The sequence below is a fragment of the Lepeophtheirus salmonis genome, chromosome 6 (genome assembly GCF_016086655.4).
Source record: "Lepeophtheirus salmonis chromosome 6, UVic_Lsal_1.4, whole genome shotgun sequence".
Lineage (NCBI taxonomy): Eukaryota > Metazoa > Arthropoda > Copepoda > Siphonostomatoida > Caligidae > Lepeophtheirus > Lepeophtheirus salmonis.
The window spans coordinates 50,554,532-50,575,616 of record NC_052136.2 but is presented as its reverse complement, the minus strand read 5'-3'; the positions used below and the strand labels follow the sequence as shown (position 1 = coordinate 50,575,616).

Genomic DNA, 21,085 nt, shown 5'->3' with positions numbered 1-21,085 from the left:
TATGAATGTAAGTCCTCATGTGACTCAGAGTAGAGTTGAAGATCGAAAAAAGTGTCATTCCTATATATGCCCTACTTGATACGAATTCACGCTTGTATTTGTTTCCTTAATCTTACATCCATTTCAAGCTGATCTAATGAACCTTCACGAGAGCTAAGCTGCTTTCCATCAAACATTCATCAAGTAATCGTGGTTACCATGTTATTATTATTATTTTTATCATATTAATGAAGCTTACGATTTACACACCTACAGAGTTATTTTGATCAATTTGAACTATTTGATTTAAAGTCATTTCATGGAGCTTCATCAAGATTTGTTGGAAATTTGTCAATCTTGAATAGCCAAGATGGAAGATTCTTCAATGATGATGCAATTAATGATGTCAGTGAAGATGTTCAATGGGCGTTGATATGCTCGAAGTGGAGCTTCTAAATTTCTTATCTTAGAGTATTTTACTGAAAATTTGTTATCACATATCAAAGGTTCCTTCTCCTATGGTGCTTAGATACATTAATATTGATAAGGTGAAAATCAGTTACATTTTCAACATCACACGTCTCTTTATCAACACCTATCACAGATGCGATATTTCACTATAAAAAGGGATTTATCATTTCAAATTTACTACAAAATTCATTATTTTAAGTTATACAGCTCATGCATGCTTATTTAAAGCTCATTGGACGCAAGATCCCTCATTGCAGATCCGTAGTAATTCATGAACTGAAAGAAACAGACACTCAAGAGAATCCTTGGAGCATATCCTCACAAAAACAAACTCTAGTTGTGAAGGAAAGTACAGTGGGTATTATGTTTCCACAAATGTACACTTCTTCATTGATGAACCCCGATCCCTAATTCAGGAGCCTACTCTAAAGAGAGATATAATTTGACTTTTTTTAAAGTTTCAACTGCGTAGTCTCTTTTTCTTTCTTTCATCCCCTTTTCTTTACTTCCCTTCTTTTCTTCCTAGCCATAGAACGCAAATATATGGAAGTATCAAAAAATTGTCTTGTTCTTGAAATATTGTGATGGCCTTATCTCAAATTGACAATGATACAGAGCGTTTTGAGAAGACTCTTTTTAAAAAAATCAGAATTTCAACTACCAAATGAGGTAATTTTAAACTTTCTGGATTTATTGTTCCTCAATCTATTTGCCCCTTAATAAGAAAAAAAATGTTTTGAACTTTAAACAAAGATAAGTCGAGTTATAAAGCAGACATTTTAAAAGTACAGGATCTCCAATTATTATCCTAAGCGGTTAACGGAGAGTAAACTTTACTTTCGGCACATTGGAAGAGCAAGAGGTTCTTCCACTTTTGTAACACGTTGCTTTAGACCAGTGTTAAGTAGTTGCTATGCTCGTCCTTCGAACCACTATGACAGAATGTTTATTAGCTAGTGCGTTGCTTGAGGGGTCAGACTCCTCCAGTGTAATATGAGTCTATTTCAATCTCAAAACAAACATATTGTATACACGAAGGAAATAGAACCCTCCTCCTCTTCTTAAGACTCCATGCGTGCTTAGTATCAACATGTGGATAAGTATTGTTATTATTGCACTATTTAGTGATGATATGATCCGTTATTTTTGATTAAAGGTCATTCCAATATAATATATATATATGATACGTATAATAGAAGCAAGATGAAATTATGCGTGCTGAAAAGATGCACGGCAAACAATGTGCCCCAAATGAGTTGGATTTGTAAATTGTCAAAATAAAGAAAAATAATTTTAAAGAACACTATCATTTTTTTAGGTTACTAAAAGATTTACGGGGATTTCAACAATTTTCATATATCCAACTGTCATAGATATCAGCTAGTGGCATAATTAATCATTTATATCCATTATATTGGATGTATAAATATACAATGTTTGTTTGAATGATAAATTATTTATAATTAAACCCTGATAAAGACTATTTTTGTGCATTTTTGTATGTTCAAATAGGCTTAACAATGAGATTTTACCCATACGGTACACTTGATAGATAAATTAAAGTTATTCTGATTTAAAAAAAAGAAGCTATTTATACAATTATTGGAGACAGCGTTTAACATGTAAAAATGTTCAAAAAAATTGTATTGGACATATGAAAAAGTTTGAAGGGTATTTATGTTTAATTTTAAACAATAGGTTTTACTCCAAATAGTTCATTGAAATATTCAAAGTAAAGATTAAAAGCCACTGATGTGCATAGCCATGGGTTAGTATTTCCAAAAGTTTTTGAATAACAATAGCATTTGAACATATGTGCCACTTCATGCACCTTAGGAGTTGATTCACACTCCCCCATTATTGGATCCAGTGTCGGCACTACCCTTTTTTTCGGGAAGGAGGGGACTTAAAAAAAGCTCTTTTTTTTTGCCATATCTATGTACATAATAAACAAATTTTTATAAGTGATTGTATTACAAGTTTATATTTTTTGGGGCTTGTCCCTCCTTAAGTTGATGAAGATAAGCAATGCCCCTGATTGGATGTACTCCCAAGTTTTTGAAGAACTGTCAAAGATAATTATATTAATTTACATGATTTCAACCATATTATTCTTTTGGACGGCTGCTCTTATATGTTTATATGCCATGAATGAAATTCTAAGGATGTATCGGTAGCAGAATGCAGACGTCGTATAAGGTATATTATTCTGTATTTGTTCGAACCAAACAAATAACACTACATTTAATACACATTTTACTTATTAACATCAGTATATATATCTGTCGGGCTTCATCACAAATATGAGCTTTCTTATATCGATTTATGTTGATCTTGGTAATAATTTATGTATATACGTTTAATTTATCTGTCATTCTTTATCCTAAGATCCCAAATCCTTCCCATTGAATAAATTCGATATATTCTCGTTTTATAGAAGATAACATGAAATAATTATAGTGCAGTGCAGTAAAAATAATGCAACTTACTTTGTAATTTGATATAGTTTTTTTAAATACCGATAAAAAGGATGTGACCAATTTTAAGTCTCATATTAAGAAAGAATACAATCCTACAAGATCCATATATGATTTTATGAATTATAAATATTTTTAGTTTAAAACGAAATTAAACGTATTTCTCAAATCAAAGATAAGATTGTCCAATACAAGATAAGTTTATGTTATGTCCTTTTTTTATGGATGTTTGATGAAGACTTCTGTTTTTGTCATGTTGGAGTTAAGATAACAATAAATCTTTTTTGGAGATTGAAAACGGAGTAATTCATGTATATGTGCTTGTTATAAACGGAGGTGGACTTGTGTGTATTCCCTGAATCACACAGCTGATTCAAGTTAATTTAATGAAACGTCAATGTAGATAAGCTGCTTTCATTCAGAACATTATTTAAATTGTCGGGGATATCACGTTGATTAAAAGTTTCTTTTTTCTTACATTTAAAAAATGCTTAGGATTTAGAACCATACTAAATACAATAGTTGATGTTCGGTCAATTTTAAATGAATGTTCTATTTGATTGAAACTGGATGGTCTATAATATTTGGATGCAGTTTACCACTATGAATTCTGTTTCAATTTTATTTTATTGCCCTTGAGTTTTTAAAACATAAAATTATAACGCTTATGATTTAGTCTCCTGGAATGAACGTTCCTTGAACTTTAGGAATCTTACTATTTATCTCCTTTAGTATCTATTATTATAAAAAACATTAATTATATATCTTTTAAATTTGTTTACAATTTTAATTTTAAATTAAAAAACACTATATTTTGAAACTATAAAACGGACTTTAATTCTTCCGTCCTTTCTTCTAAGACTGTATCTCAATCTATTCCTTGTGCCCACAACGATTGTAAAGCTTAAAAAAGGTTGTCGTGTAAGATGTTGCCCTATCTTATTATTATCCGTAAGGCCTGTTCGAGCTTAATGTAATTTATTATTTTCCATATGATAGGTTCCGCACAGTTAACTAGCGACTGAAAACCATGACGCTATCCTTCCACGATGTTACTTGATATCGGGATTCCAGCGTGACATGCATCGTATTGATTCCAGGAAAACTGGCGGTAGAGAGGTTCGTTTGAAGAGGTCCCAATCCAAGTGTCTTCAAAATATCTTGAGAAAACTTCCATATCTAATGATAGAGTCAGCTTGAGAAGCCTCCAAGCTCAATCCACTGGGCCAAGAGGGACAAAAGTAAAGGCACCTATACATTGGAAGGCGGTGCAGATCCAGGAGTTTACAAAATCATACTTTGGGATAAGGCCCTGCGCTGTATACTTCATCCATAGGCACAGCTTGTAGTGGAAGTAATATCCACGCAGTCTAGTAAGGGGCCAGACTCGGCAGATGGCATTCTGAAGCCCCTTCTCATAGCCTAATAAATTTTGATAGAGTGCCTGAGTTTTCACAAAAAGGAACCCGTAAACTGCAAAAATAGAAAGATCATGAGGAAGCAGTCCGTGAACAGTTTTGAAGACCACAGACAATTAACAGGAGGTGATAGCTACTGTGACATTAAATAACCATCGAATTTAAGTAAGATTCTTCATGGATATAGAAATGAGGGAAATATTAAGAGTCGCAATTGGGATTTAAGAAGACACACAGTTAACCGTTCCGCAAATTTTAAAAGAATTAAGGAAATGCATTTGTTCTCAATACAACCTTATTTATGACAAAATTCAATTCAACTCCATGTATCTAAAAGAAAGTGAATATTTGAGGACTTATATGTGGAGGTAACTCGAATTGCGAATCGCATTGAACAAAAGGAACGATTAGGAACTAAGGAATTTTTATTAGATAACATCTTTTCTTTAAAAAAAAGTGAATATTTGAGGACTTCTATGTGGAGGTAACTCGAATTGCGAATCGTACTGAATGAAATGAACGATGAGGAACTAAATACGTTTTATTGGATAACATCTTTTCTTTAAAAAATAAAGAAATATCAATTGTCTAAGAAAAAACCATTAAAAAGATTATGGAAAAAATTATATTAAACTATGATAAAGAATGGTTAGTGAAAAATAAGATCTTTCTTTGTAAAAAAAATAGTTTAAAATATAGGACAGAAAGAGAAATTCAACTATATTTGAATTAGTTTGTGTACTCTGACGTCCAAAGTCCTTTGTGTCTCAGAAATATAGACAAAGGGATGTCAAGATAAATTGAGAAAAAATTGAAAGGCTTAAATATAACGATCAAACTAGATGGGTTCAAATCATATTTTTTTTTAATTATTTGAAAACTATCTCACTGGATATGTCAAATAAATTAGTAGTTAGTAAATTGAAAATCAAATATTACCATTTAAATTCATTTTTAATAGCAACCCCTCCTTCATGCATTTAGAAATATTCATTTATATATTATCATTATTAATATAGACAATTTTGTCGTATGTATATTGGTCTGAGGAGGACTTTAAAGTGTGTGCTTAATAAACTGTATAATTTTGTGCAATGCCAAGAGCTCCCACTAGTATTAAAAAAATCAAACAAATATTATTTTTCCAACGAACTGGGATTAAGAGTACAAATTACATAAAAGTCAACAAGTTTCTACATAGTGTTGCCTATGGGAAAACATAAATTCTAAATTTCAAAGAGAAAGGAAGTCAGTCCTGGAAGATTTACATCTTATAATCGGTTCAAAAATTAAAAACAAAGAATCCCAAGTTTTAAAAAGTTCCAAGCTTTAGTCAAATTTTGTAAAAGCAAGTTTTCCTAGATCCTTTTACAAAACTTTCCCCCCCTAAAATAACAATATCTGTATCAATCGCATGTGTTTAGAATACCTTTATTCACGTTTAATTTGTGCTTTCGAGCATTTTTTATTATTAATTATTTTTTAACAATATTTATAAAATTATAAGACTCAACTAACAAATTCACATAGTCGTTGACAGATATATTTACTATGTTTTTTTATAACTTATAAAAATATATAGTAAAATACCAGTAATAAAAAATAATACATAAGAATATAGCTTAAATGGCATAAATATAGTTTTTCTAGAACGGGTTAACCGCCGTTGCACGGGCCAAGGAGGGAGCGGGAAATCTCATTGACAATGGTAAAAATAATTGAAAAAATATTCAGAAAATACTTCTACATACTACACATACTAATAGTTATAATTTGAATGTTTCATTGTTGTCGAGAAAGATCCTGATAATTCTAATTCTATTTTTCTTAGTATGATAATGATGATAGAGCGGAAAATTGACTATACTTTATACTACATATATTAATCACACTATATCAATCAGGTTAAGTAAGGTAATCCACAATGTCTCATTGTCATCTTAACACCCCCGTCCCCCCACACCTGAATACTTCTAGTACTGGCTCTTGTAACCTTGATACTATATTTATGAGTTAATAAAAAATATTGTTATAAGCTTCAAATAATAGATCTAACTTTGTGTGTACAACTTTAAATAACTAAGTACATTGTTTCCTTTCTATATGTTTCAGAACACACTATTTGCAAATCCCTTGACTTTGGAATGTTTTTTTATGGTATTCTAGGTTAAGTAAGATTTTAATATTCTACTTATTTATTCATTTCTAATTATAATTACTAAATAAATCATTAAAATCAGGATCACACCCCTTAGAGAGTGATAATATGTTCCTACGGGACTACCAATACTGAGGTTTGAAATGAAAAGAGACATAAAGTCTAGACAGTAGTAATAAAATTATTATGTTCTCATAATGTGAAACGGAGGACACAGGAGCGTATTGTGGATCCAAGCTTATTAAAAATAACAAGATTTTTTCAAGGTTTTACCATAACGCTTTTCGCACCGATGAGTAGGGTTGTTGGATTGGTTAAAAAAGAACGAATTTGATTGGTTGAAAGAGATTATATAAAAAAGGAATAAAACACGTTGGTATGCTTGCATCTTCTAAACAAATTTTTCTCCGTATTATACTAATCATCAGCAAAGCGACTTTCCCTTACTCCTCTCTCACGTGCATCATCATCGTGCCGAAGAAAACGTGTCTTTCTTCATGGGTTTTTAACAACGGAGGCCATTTCAGTGTATAAACATGAGTGTCTTACAATCGTTTGAATTCATAGCCCTTCCTGTTGAACTAAGAATAATTTCAGCAGATTTTTATCACTTCGTTTATTTTATTTATTCATCTTGTGGTGTTTGCAATTTATATCTTCATCTAAATGCAAGCCTCCCCGTCCAACTTGGACAAAAACAATGATCCCTTTATGAAAACTGGTCAAGAAGAAAGGGATATGGATGAATATACAGTGATGAATGAGATGAGTGAGATGAGATGAATGAATATACAGAGATGGCGACTATTCTAATTTGAAATATTGTTGTCTTCTATGCAAACCAAGTAAAAAAAAATCAAACTTTGTGGTGTCAGTAAGCCGTCCTGGATCTCCCAACCTGAGGTAGATAATGGAATCGTGAGATTTGTCGTGGAAACTGGACATCCCTTTCAAATGGTTGAACATCCTACATTCATTAAGCTTATACTCTTATGCACATAATGAATCCTACTGAAGAAGTAATGAGTAGTAGGCTACTCATGAGTAAACTTGAGAAACAGTTTCAAAAAATGAGTGCCTCCTCTTTTAAATAACAATTTAAAGTTATTAGATTAGTTATTATACATCTATAGCCCGACATTAGCATCTTTAATCTTTATTGCTGCGCAATATGAAAGTACTTTGTTTTCATTTTTAGACTCTCCTTTTTTTTCAATAACTATCGTTAATTTTTCGTAGAGCGTGGGAAGATATACTCGAATTTCATATAATACAATTCAATTACACGTATTTCAAAATATTATCTTTTGCAAAATACTGTATTCTATAATTCATGAAAATTTCATTCAAATCTCTTGATGTTCAAGAAAGTTGTGTTGTTCTATTGAAATATTACATTTTATTAGATCACAAATTGTTGGGGTAGATTATAATATAAGCACTACGAAAAAAGTCGTGAAATTTCGATTATAAATTGATAATCACTTCCTTAATATTAAAGGTAGACTCATGATTTTGGTATCAAAATGTTTTTATACCATGATCTATTAGATAAAGTAAATTCAAAAGGAAAATATTGAATTTTAAATTTTTGGTTACATACCTACAATGTACAAAAAGAAAACTGTAGATCACGGCGTTACCTCGCTAACACAAAAATACCCTAGGTATTTTGTCGTCAGCTGTCGATTCCCTCTTCTCGCTCGATATGTCATGGTTATTTCATAATTTATTCCTTTTGATAAATAAACAAGGTAATAAGTTATTCTATTCTTATGGTTCATTTCTAAAAGGACAGGAATACAATTTCTTGTTGATCCCTCGCCGTTCATAAAGTATAATTATATATATCGTTCATTTTATTATTGCTATGAAGAAAATTTGACTATCATTAGAAATACAAATTTATAGCTACGCTTTTAATAGAATATTATAATACAGTATCGAATAAAATACTACGTAGATATTAGTAATATGTAATTCATTTTAAAAATGGCGAAATAATAATATGTATAACAATGATAGCCTAGGAGAACTTATGAGATAAAAAGTAGTTTGCATGGTTAACTTATTTTTTTAACTGCCAAATGATTTCGAGCCTTACTTATGTTTCTTTTTGGAGAAAGGTTCGTGATAAATAAAGGTAACGTCGTGAGACAAGTGTTACAAAATAAAATATTACGACTGCAGGAATATATGTATAGTTTATACTGTTGATATGCACTTATTAATTTCATACTAAAAAATGCAGTTCTTAACTGGTCGGAGTAGTGCATTCAGGTTCGGATTGTAGCCGAAAATATAGACAAGTGATTCGGGACTAATTTTATTTTCTCACACGGCAAGCACCCCATAAGTATAGTATTAATGTATCTAGCAATAAATAATAATAAAAAACAATAAAAAAAAAGCAACACGTCTAGAGAAGTTGACACTATAGACAAACTAAGGCCACTGTGGGTAGTTGGGAAAATAACTCACAGGAGGAATTTACAACTTTTGAAAAAATCAGCAAATTCATTAAAAACTAATCAGAGGCATCTTCAAAAAAAATCAGCTAGGAAATAAAAAATTTAACCCGACTGGGCCTGACAATTAAAAATTAAAGACCGATCAGGCTCTAGTTTTATGGGCCAACTTGGTCCAAGTATTATGTTAGAAAAATTAAGCCCAGCCCAAAAGTCAGGTTAGGTTCGGGTCATCTTTTTTTTTCTTCGCACACATTATGGCACCCTGAATGAACAGCACACTTATCATTTGCCTAAATTGTTTATACCACAGGTCAACCTTTATAGTAAATCAGGTAACTCAGAAAAAAATGTCTGTTCAAGTGTTTTTTACAGGAGGGGTCTGTTGAAAATAAATTGGAAGTTACCTGTAAAAAAAGTAGTGCCTTTATTTTGAGGCTGTTGAAGCCCCAAAAACAATATGAATAAATTAAACACAATTTTATAAGATTTGAGAGTATGATTTCAGGACCCCTGGGAATCCCTATTTTGATTTTAGTAAGCTACGCCCTTGAGGCTCATTTTTATACATTGCAAAACAAAAGGAGCTTCATATATTTATGAGTATTTTTTATGTTGGAATTTTTATACTAGATAAAAACTAAATGAATAAATAAAAATTCGAAAATGAACGGGAAAAAAATTGAACGAATGAACGGCGAAGGGAAAGTTTTTACAAAATGAACGATTGAATGAATGAACGGAAAAAAGATGAACGGGTACAGGCCTAGTTATACCACATTTAATTCGTTCGTTATAAGCCTTCAAAGATTTTCCTAATGAATCTGGACCACCCTAAATATCGATAATTATGTTCCAATTTGTGAAAAGCACCACAAAATCCCATGTATAAAGTTATCAAATAACTGACAAGATGAAAGTAGAAAGAAAGTATCGTATTTTATCTTCTTTTTTTTACAAATCTATCTATAAATGCAAAATGTATTTACTTAAATTAAAAACAAAAATAGTAAATTCTGATGAAGGACAATTCTACTTACTCAATGAATGACTAAAAAACTATGAATATTTTTTTCCAATACCATTAATTTAACAATTAAAATCAATTATGTATTGTGGCATATTATTACTCACATCTCTAAAACAGGATATCAATTATGTTTGAAGCTGTTAAATAAATCCAAATGAGATACATTCATCACAAATCAATTTGACCATATACATATATTTTCGGTAATCACTATTTGTGTAATATTATACTATTTCTAAAACAAGTGTAAAAATATCTCACAGCGAAGATCAAAAGTATATATTTTAATGCTGAATGTCTATTATAGCGTCATTAGTGAATAAACATGGCAAAATTGTTTATAGCAATTGTATTCTTTCAAATATTTTTCACAATTTGTTTGAGTGAGGAAAATGTTTCAGGTCAGGGCAGCTGTAGAGTGCTGGTAGATGCTTACGATAGAGCCGCTATGTATTCGAGGAACTTTATTGGAGGACGAAGCAATCGATGGCCCAATGGAATTGTCCCATACATAATCAGCTCAGATTTCTCTTCAAGTCAACAACAAACGATCATGGATAGCACATTTCCGATCGAACATGTGTCACATTTGTTGAAAAAACAAACCAAGCAAATTATGTAGATATCTTCACTGGAGGAGATGGATGTTACGCAAATCTTGGGTACAATACTAGGAGAGCAAGAAGTCAACTTCATTTACAATCCAATGGTTGTGTGGTACGAGGATTTGCATTATGTAAAAAAACTATTATTGACATATTTTTTGAATTTTTGTGATAGATATTGGGCGTTATTACTCATGAATTGCTACACATCCTTGGGTTTGCTCATGAACAAACAAGACCGGATCGAGACCAGTATGTTAAAGTTAACTGGGAAAATATCAAAAGTGGAACCCATAGTAACTTTTGGAGAGCTCTTGGGGAAAATGAACCTGCTACTATTCCATATTGTGGAAGTGTAGGTGTTGATCAATATGACAATTGTTATGCTGGATTTAGAGCGTCAACCTTTGGATTGAACTACGATTATGGATCCATTATGCACTATGGACTTAGATAGTTAGTATCATTTTTAAAACATTAATAATCGATAACATTCATTTATAATATTATGGTATTTATTTGCCTAGCTTTTCAACTAATGGTCAAAATACTATAACATTAAAAAAGTTTACAACTGCCCAAATTCCCAACAGAAGTGGAATGAGCAGTGTGGATATTCAAAAGACCAAAGTAGCCTATGAATGCCGAGATTCTACCACAGCTTCTACTACAACTCCAGCACCTACAACTAATACTCCATCCCCTACAACCCGTACAACCCGATCTCCACCCCCTATAACCACAACTACACTACCTATAACCACAACTCCATCTCCTGCATCTTCAACTTCTGAACGTGAGAACTATTTGCCATATTTAAAAAAAAATTAAATAACTTTTTTTTTTTTTCAGCTTGTGTTGACACATTTACGTATTGTAGCAACTATAAGCATATTTGTGGAATAAGCCAATATATGAATAAACATTGTAAAAAGACATGTTTCAATTGTGGTTTGTAATTAATTATTTTACTTTATATTAGACTTCATACACTTAATTTTAATTATTTAGTTTGTGAGAATAACCATGATGATGTTGCCTGCAGTCAACTTAGCAAAAATTGTAGATATAGTTTTATCCAAAGACATTGTCGAAAAACATGTAAAAGGTGTTAATTCTGAATGTATTTTAATTTGTTTTGCCAATTTCTTATATCCCTAAATAATAAAATAGTTACAACAGCATCATTGAATAGTTTCATATTTTTTTGTTATGGTGTCTTTGTGCATTATATTTAATTGTAATAAATTGATACTAAGGATCATTTTCTGTGTTTCTGAGATTCTGGGATCCCGAAGTTGGAAAACTAATAACCTACACATTAAAAAAAGCAAACTACCCATTTTCATTTATCAATTTATTCAACACTAAATAAAGTTCGTTGTTTTGAGTCCAATGGGTGTATTTTAGTTTACGGGTGAAGACTCTTCAATTTTCAAAGTTATAACATATTCTTCTAAATACCTTAATATTATGGTCTATCAGACTGTATAAGTCTGTCAAATTTATATACTTGACAGTGTATTTGTTGGAGCAATCATCTAAAAGAAAAAAATAAGTTAAATATTTTGTACAAACTCATTCAATGTATTAACTCTTAAAGTTATAGAACCAGTAAGGATTGTTTTCCTATCTCAATTAAGTTTAATAATAAACTTGAAAGTTATATGTGCCTGTCAATACAAAGGAAAGCTTAAAAATAGAAAGGGTGGGGATTTGAAATCTTAAAAATTTAAGGATAATGTAAAACATAACTATTTATTTCTCTAAATTAAATTAGCAATTCACAAATCTTTTAGTTTGTCATAGAAGGATTCATAGTGAAGTGAATAACTCAAACCAACATCCTCAAGCTCCAACCACAGCCTCTAACCTGATCCTAAATGTGGGCCAGGCCTTGGTGATTAATTCGTTATTCATGTTGGCCACGGCCTCTCGATTGGAAGCTTACAAGATTTCAACAGTGTTATTTGCACGTTTAATGGACTCTCTCTAAAAGATTATATACTAATTGTAGTCCAAGGGTTTAGATCCTATGAGCTAAGAGGTCACATTTCCTTTTCCAAAAACTGAATATTCTTTAAAGTGCTGTTTTTTTTGGAATAAATTTTGTTCCGATTACCTGATCTGGACAAATTGCTCAAGATTCTAGAATGATACTGCGTCTAAAACATAAATGTAAGCTCAATAACATTATTATCTATTATATCATTTGACAGGTACCCGACATGGAGGTACAAAATAATTGTAAATGGTGTTTGTATTCGGAGGAAATCTCCGGTAATTTGTATTTTTTTCTTACGATTTTTTCATGTGAATTAGATAATCGGATTTTTATAAATATAGATCTCAGGTTTATCAAGATATTGACGTCTAAATTTGTTCCAGATTTAAAATCCCTACCTTGTACATTGAAAATAAATTTTAAGGCCTAATGAAAGAATAATTTCTTAATTGATTATAGAAAAAAACGTCTGTAAATCTTAAGCCCCCAATTCCTACGGCTATGGTTATTGAGCAAAACTTAGCGATTAATATGGCTGAGACAGCAGTTAAGTTGGTGAAAGATTTTCATGCTTTAATTACTGCAGATGAGCAAAAAAATCAATTTCTACTACGTTGCTTTCATCAAAATATATCCTGAATTTAAAATAAAAATACTTTAGAAATATATTCAATAACATTATTTTATTTGGTTATTGAGTAAAAATAATCCTAATATATGAAATAGATTTATAGTATTTATCCATTCTGAAAGAAAAGCTCACAATTATTACTAGGCAATGTTGAAATACGTTTTACTGAATTACATGGAGATATTTTTAATTAAAAAGATCAAAGTTTTTTACAACAGACATTCATCTATTTAATTATAGTCAAATGAGTTAAAATACCTTTTTGATTAGTACATTTTGTGTAACATTCATTTGAATGTAAATTTCGCGGTCCACCCTACGATCAAGTCAATTGATTGAATTTAAGTTTTATTCGGCACCTGTTATTGTTGTCATAGGGATTTTTCCTTATATTTGTGTAGCCGAGATGAAATAGAAAAAAAATGGGCTGGGGTATGCCTTTTAAATTTTTGAGAATAAAAATAATCTGTTATATGTCTTGGGACACCTTGGTTTTGGTATTTTTTTAAAAAACTGAGATAAGTATGTAAAACTACAAATATAAGATTGTAACCGAAAGAATTTTCAATAAATACCATTAAGTGAATGACTATACCTCAACAAATTTATGTTTTGATAAAATTGAAGTCTCAATGAAATACATAATTACTTACAGGTTCGTGATCAAAGTGTTAAATTCAAATTAGATTTGGAACCTAATTTATTTTTCTAAAAAGTATAATATAATTGACTTAATGTCTTAATAATTTCTACATAAGTAAACTTAAAACTTTTTTCTTATTTTCTGGCTATTCCAAAATGATTTTTTCAATTTCACAAGGATGTATTTAATTGCTTCCAAAAACGAATTATTATAGCTGCCTTAGAAAAAAAAATACCTGGGGTTTATATAATACATCATTTGATTTTACATTATTTTCAATAATCATTATTTAATATGAATGGATTGAGTACATTGACGTCATCAACGTATTTTTTCGTAATTATTGATTAAATTGAACACCCGTTAGATTTAAATATTTAACATAATGATGAGTATTGGAGATCCAATACAAAGAGAATTTTGGCTAATTTGGCATTATCCAATCAATCACATGTCTTTCTGATTAATTAGATACTAGGTTTTACATCCTATGCGTACGAAATGAAATGTGTCAAATAATATTAACGAGACATATACTCTTTAAATTAGTAGTACTTACTACGTAGTTTTCTATGACAATACTTGACATATTTTTAAGAGACATTAACATGAAAAGTATGAAAATATTTTATGTGTATTAAGTGAATCTATGAAATGCTTAATGTATGTATAATTGACAAGGGTTACAAATTTCAGTACGTATGTGGGTCAATAACTAATTTTTTAGTTTAGAACCATACATTAATTATCAGGGGCGGCAGCAGCTTTATATATATATATAATTTGTTTTTTGGATTTTTTTTAAAAAATAAATCCAAAATTCATATTTATTCACAAAAAATTTGAAAAATTATATTTTTTATAAAATATTTTTCAAAAGTTAATTTTTTCAGAAAAAAGTATAAAATTTTTTTCCTTAAAATTTCAAAAAGCTATAGCTATTCAAAAGAAAAAAAAGTTTAAGATTTTTTTTTTTTTAATTTATAGCTTTTCAGAGAAAATTAAATTCTTTGCTCTGCTACATAACTTGCCCGAATGACGAATAAAGGTTCCAATAAAACGCTTCTTTCTCTATGGAGATAAGCACCTTAGCTTTCTTGAGGTGTAGTTAAATTAGCCGAGTTTATGTGATGAAGGAAGTAATTGTAACTCTTACTCCGTATCTAGGCAATGATATTTGTAGGAATTACTGGAGTGTCGATACTCAATTCTACTCCCAGTCCAACATGGATTAACTCTTATAACTCCACAAAAAATCATCAATGTTACTTTTTGTCTCTCAAGCAATAGTGATTGCTTTATACTTCTATGTTCTCGCTTCAAGAATAAAAGATAAATGATAACAGTAATAGACACATTCAAAATGATTTCACTAAACACAAGAAGCAAAAGAGGCAGAATAACCAGAAAGGCTTTAATTAAAAGACTTATAAAGCTGAATCCTAATATGATGTTTTACAAAACATAAGAACCAAGGCTTTTTCAACCAGTCTTTGTTCCTGTGGGTTCAGTCCTCTTCATGATTTTGATAATTTTTACTGGGACTGACTCTTCCAGAGGCATTCTATCACTTGTTTTTAAGACACTGGAATGTTCTTCTTTGGCCAAAGATTACTCATCCAAAAGTCAATGCCACATAGTTGAAGTTAATAACAATGGATTAAAATTTTCCTTAAGTAATGCGTATGGAACAAATATAAGATTTGAAACTTTCTACTAATCAATGTTCTACAATGTTAAGTGGGATTCCCTTCCATTTATCCTCAAAAGTGACATGAATGTGGATATAGATAAAAGATTTGAACATGTCAACTTACATTTCTTACTTAAGCATGTAGGGAAACTAAATCCTATTGATACCGCTAAAATTCTTAGTCCTGGTGACATATTTTCTTCGAGAAATCGAAAATGGGTACCCAGAATAGACCTCACTTTAGTCTCTTCAAGCATTTAAAAAAAAAAGCACATTATATCGTCCAGAATCCTTTTCTGGTCACAAGATCATCCAATTCCCTCAGTTTGGCAGACTGGACATACATTTTGACCTCCTCCAACCAACCAACGGATTGACTTGTCGTCTTATTGTAAATATTAAAATTACTGCAAATATGTTTAGTAGGGGCAAAAAGGCGAGAATCGATACCGTTCTACAAAAGTGTTGAACCAATCAATAATTAGAACACACACCTCTAACAAAAAGTAAAAAATCGACATCAGAGAAACATTCGTTTGTGATGATTTGGTAATACACTTGTGAAAAATCAATTTTTTTTCTTCATATACTTCGATTTAGGCTATTTACATCCTATTACATATTTTTATAAATATAATTTTATCAAATGTCCTCTTTTGAATGCGTCCCTTTAAAAATTCCCATTTTCCTAAAAGTTCATTTAATTCCAAAGTTTGCCCACCTCCTGTTTTAGTAGATATTCTTCATTTATTCTTTTGAAAATTATTAAGAAATGTATTTAAAGGTCCTATTACTTATATTTCTTTAAACGTTTTAACATCAAAGTTAAACAAATTCAATAAACTGAATGAAAGCTTGACTTTTTAGTAGTCATAATGAACATTTCTCATTTTTCCATCCTGTCCTTAATAACATTCATTTTTTGGTCTTGAACTCCTAACATTCAGATCTTGCTCATCATCAGGCTGAGTTGAAGGTTCAAAAAAGTAGTTTTGGATGCTTATTCCTAAAATCCCTTCCCAAATGTTATTTTTGATGGGCCTAAGGTAATATTGCTTTGAATTTTGTACATTGCTTTTTCAATCAAAATTATCTTTTCCATAAGTTTATCGATTCAGATATTCAGATCATTCTTCCATTTTTAGGTCTTTTTTTTCATCCAAAAAATCATTTGAATGTAAGGTTTTTAATATTTTTTCTCTGGTAATATATGACAAAACCTCACCTACGCTATACATACGAACATACAATATATTTTGATACATATAGAGTAACACACAAAAATACACGTATTGATATTATGTGTTTAAGAAAATTAATATAGAATTAATTATAACTAAATAAATATTCAAAAATACGAAATTAAATATTCCTTGATATGTATTGAACAAAATATTCAGGATCAAATTTTAAAAGAGGAGGAAGAATTTTTTTAGTAAAGAAGTCATTGTCAAAAAATATTTCCCCTATAAATAAATCTTTAAATGTATAGAGTACGAAAAAACATTTCGACGTCTTAGTCACACAAAGTTGTTCTTGAATCTGGTAAAAGTAATTATGATTATTTTGAGCTTTATTTCTCTATTTCGAATTTCTATGAATGAAAAATTGGGGCCTGTACTAATTTTTCGTTTCGTCCTAAAAATTGCATTTAATTTTAAGAATAGCGTTTTCACAAACACATCCATTGGGAGAGCCAGTCGAAAAGTTATATTCAGGATCAATGAACAACCCACATTCCTTGACTTCATTATCGGTAGCATAATAATATTTTATTTTGGCTGAAGACTCATGAGCTTTACCATGGGAGATAGCGGCTGAAACAAGAGTTGGTAGTAGAAAAATAGACTCAGGTAATTTAATGAAATTTCGTCTTTCTGTAGCCTTGAAAACGTCTCCAAGTCTGGATGCAGTTAACTTCCACTTTATTTCTTCTCTCCATAAGTGTGACAATAATTACAGCGTATCTGTATCTCTATATTTATGATTTCTGATTCACATAATTTAACAGTCTTTTACATAAAATGAGTAAATGGCTTTGTTAAATAATCGTGATCAAGTACAGCTGATTGGAGGTTGGCAGATCCAAATGTATATCTTCATGATATGTCGACGCCTGTACAGTAGCTGTAATCTATTGTCTTCATGCGCAGCTCATCCGTATATGCTTTTCTATTTCGGAAGCTTTTTGGTCTCTGTGGGTACATTAAATGTAGATTGCAATCATTAAGAGATGAATTTGTAACGGTGATATAACTGAAACAAACCTCGATCGATTTCTTCTATTCGAATAGGTTCCCCACGCGCTAATTTTCTCGATTGTTTGAATGATTGTAACTGTTCTGTACAAGACTTAAACACGTTAATGGTTCCATTGGACACATAGCCTTTCAAAAATTAGGAGGGTGGATCCTATGTGCTTGCACATAGCGTGAGGCCTAATTGTAGCTGCACATTCACAGTTGCTGTTAAAAACCTTTCCTGATGTTGCCACAACAAGCTTTATGTTGTAAAAAACACTCTTCATTTTGGCTCCAACGATTCCCATAAAGAGCATATTCTCATCATCAGGTTTGAAGAAGCACATAGCCATTACTGAGCTACATGAGCTCATCCCTTAGCACATTGACGCAAAATCATGGCTCTGAGTACTACTCCCCACCTGGCGTTAGACAAGATAGTACCAAATATGAGCATTTGTCATGGGGGCATGTCCAATTTATTGCATTCTACGATAGTGTTGAATTCTGAGGAGTCTTGTCAGAGTGGCATCGGATTCTCATCAGGAATCTGAAAGAATCAGCCGACGAAATCATAATTGCAATCATATGATTGAAGACGCTCAATCAACCAAATTTTCCACCCATTAGTGCGGGCACCTCTTTTTGAATGTTCACACTTCAACTCCGTCAATGTCAATTCAGAATAATTTGATTTTAAATCCATATTTTAAGAGATATTAATCCTCAGAGCTTATCCTAAGTAGTAATGAGAAAAAATTTAGGGCGGTTACAAACAACACCATCTGGTGGATCTATGTTGAACCTCTTTGTTTACTCTCACACCCTATTTATCCCATTATTTCATTGTTAACATGTATTTTTTCTTTTTGATATTTGCAAGGACATTGACAATATTTACTCCGATGTCGATCGCCAATTCTACTCTTATTCCAACAAGGACTTAAATTAAAAATGCGCAATAAATCATCAATGTTACTTTATAACCAAGCGCGAATATTCATGTCTGGAATATAATTGAATGTAGTTGGAAAGGAATTTCAACACTCAGGATTTAAATAATAATGACAGATCTAAGGAAAAAAATCATTCTTCTGATTACCAATTCCCCCCCAAATAAAAATACCCGAACTAAAAAAAATACACACGATTTACACCACTATTTTGGTTTATTGGATTAATATTTTTCTTATTACTTATCTTAGGGAATAATACTGTTTGTGAAGAGTAAGTTTCTCGTGCAATGACAAACACATTTGAAGAATTGAAAAGTTATAGACGATAATTCATTAATGAACACTTAATCATTTCATTTCGTGCCAAATAATTCAACATTTTATCTTAATATAATTGAAGTAATATGGATCGGAATCATAGTTACATATTATTGGAGCATGAGTAGGGTTGTCAACTGTCCCTTGAAAAACGGAACTGTCCCGTATTTAGGAAAAAAAATCACCCGTCCCGTATTGAGCTGAAACAGGATGCACTTTGTCCCGAAAAAACTGTGAGTCTTAAAAAATAGTCAGCAAAATCCCACTTGAAAATAAGTTTGAGGAACAAATATGTTTACAATTTTTCTACATATGTTTAGATTCTGTATTTCATGATGGATGCTGTACTTTCTATATCTTGTTCTATATTAATGTATACAGTTTTATGTAAGCAAGACACGTTTCTGTTCAAGAAATATTCTTACTTTATTCAGTAGATTTTTTTCATTATTAAAGTTAATTACTTGATAATAATTTGTTTTCTATGTGCTCTTGTTACTCAAAAATATGCATTTATTTCATTTCAGAGTCAAATAGTTCAAAAATTGATTATTTTTCAAAGAGTTGGCAACTCTATGCATGAGTCAGCATCAAATATATTTATTATGCGCAAAAGGGCATAGTAACCATTAGACAAAGTTGTTATTTGGTAATGTGTCCGTTCACTAAATTGGTCTTTCGTCTAATCAATTATCAGCCAAGTTATATGCACAATTTAAACAATAGTAGGCTAAAGCCAAAAAACAAATAGTTTTGCAGCCATCTCCCCTATTTCATAACACAATGATAGAGATTTATTTGGTGGATATGACATGAGCTGAATTCATGTCCAAAGATTCCATTCACATATTAATACTCAATTTTCTCAACTTTATAGGTGACGACAAGGCGCAGCTCCTATCTTTTTGTACAGATTTGTACCTTAAGGGAAAGGTTCCAGATTATCCATGCGACTCCGGTGTTGATTCCATGAATACGAATTCATCCGGTAAGATGATCTTTAATATTACCCTTACTTATTAATTGTTTATATTTTATTCTTTAGGGAGGGTGATGTCTGGCAGTATTACAAGTCCCATGATGAACTATCCTTCTAAATTTGTTTTCAAAAGTCCTCAAGAGGGTAAATAATTGCATTACTTAATATGTAGGTCTTTTATATAGCTATATATAAGGACGTACGCATGCACCTTCCCTCCAAATGTATTTTGTCTAATTTTTTTGTAAATAGTTGTGAATTTTTGAGATTTTTCTACAAAAATTTAGTATAAGTAATTTAATTTTTCAAAATATTATTAATTTTTGTAAAAAGCTGTGGATTTTGAAATTTTTTTCCAAAAAATTTTGATTTTACATTTTTTTCCTACAATTTTTTTTCTTTTTTTGGAAATACTTGTAAATCCCGTCATTGCTCCTCTTTTTCTTCACTGTCTATTAATACTTGTTCCTACTCTTTTCCATCCATCGACAATAATCGATTTTATAATCCCCTTTTCTCTTCCCTTCCTCTTTTCACAATTGGAACATTGGACATCGTTAACTATGGACTTAGAAGGAACTTCCTTCTTAAAGTGTGAATCGAAATAGATTATATTATTTCTTATTTTTGTTAATATAAATGATAAAAAAAACTTAAGGCAAGATTTTTTTAAACCTATAAATATCTTTATGTGTTTACCAAGGTATCTCATTTTTTGGAGGATTGGTTATGTATAAATGAAAAAAAGATGTTTGAAAAGTTTCAGTCGTCAAAAACCGTTTCTGTGACCTATCTGGCTATTTGAAAATGAAATTTAACAAAGTGAATTTACTATTATTTAAGGGATTGATATGTTTTAATTTTAAAGTTATAATGCTGAATTTTAAAATTGGCTTTAAAGTTCCTTTTGCAAGTTGTACAGAATAATATAATCCTCAATTTCCATTTTGAGGAAAACAAATTGTGACACACAAAACTATTTCTGATATATAAACGATCACAAACACTGTGCGT

The 21,085-nt window shown here is 30.8% G+C and overlaps 1 protein-coding gene across 1 annotated transcript; it reads left to right on the top strand.

Moving 5' to 3' along the window:
• The first annotated feature begins 10,334 nt into the window (after nucleotides 1–10,334).
• Nucleotides 10,335–20,223, top strand: LOC121120074 (high choriolytic enzyme 1). Its single transcript, XM_071889368.1, is given in 6 exon segments — nucleotides 10,335–10,558; nucleotides 10,561–10,718; nucleotides 10,782–11,062; nucleotides 11,134–11,402; nucleotides 19,970–20,080; nucleotides 20,138–20,223. Coding segments are annotated over 6 exon segments (1,014 nt in total). The 5' UTR covers nucleotides 10,335–10,449.
• The last annotated feature ends 862 nt before the right edge of the window (nucleotides 20,224–21,085 follow it).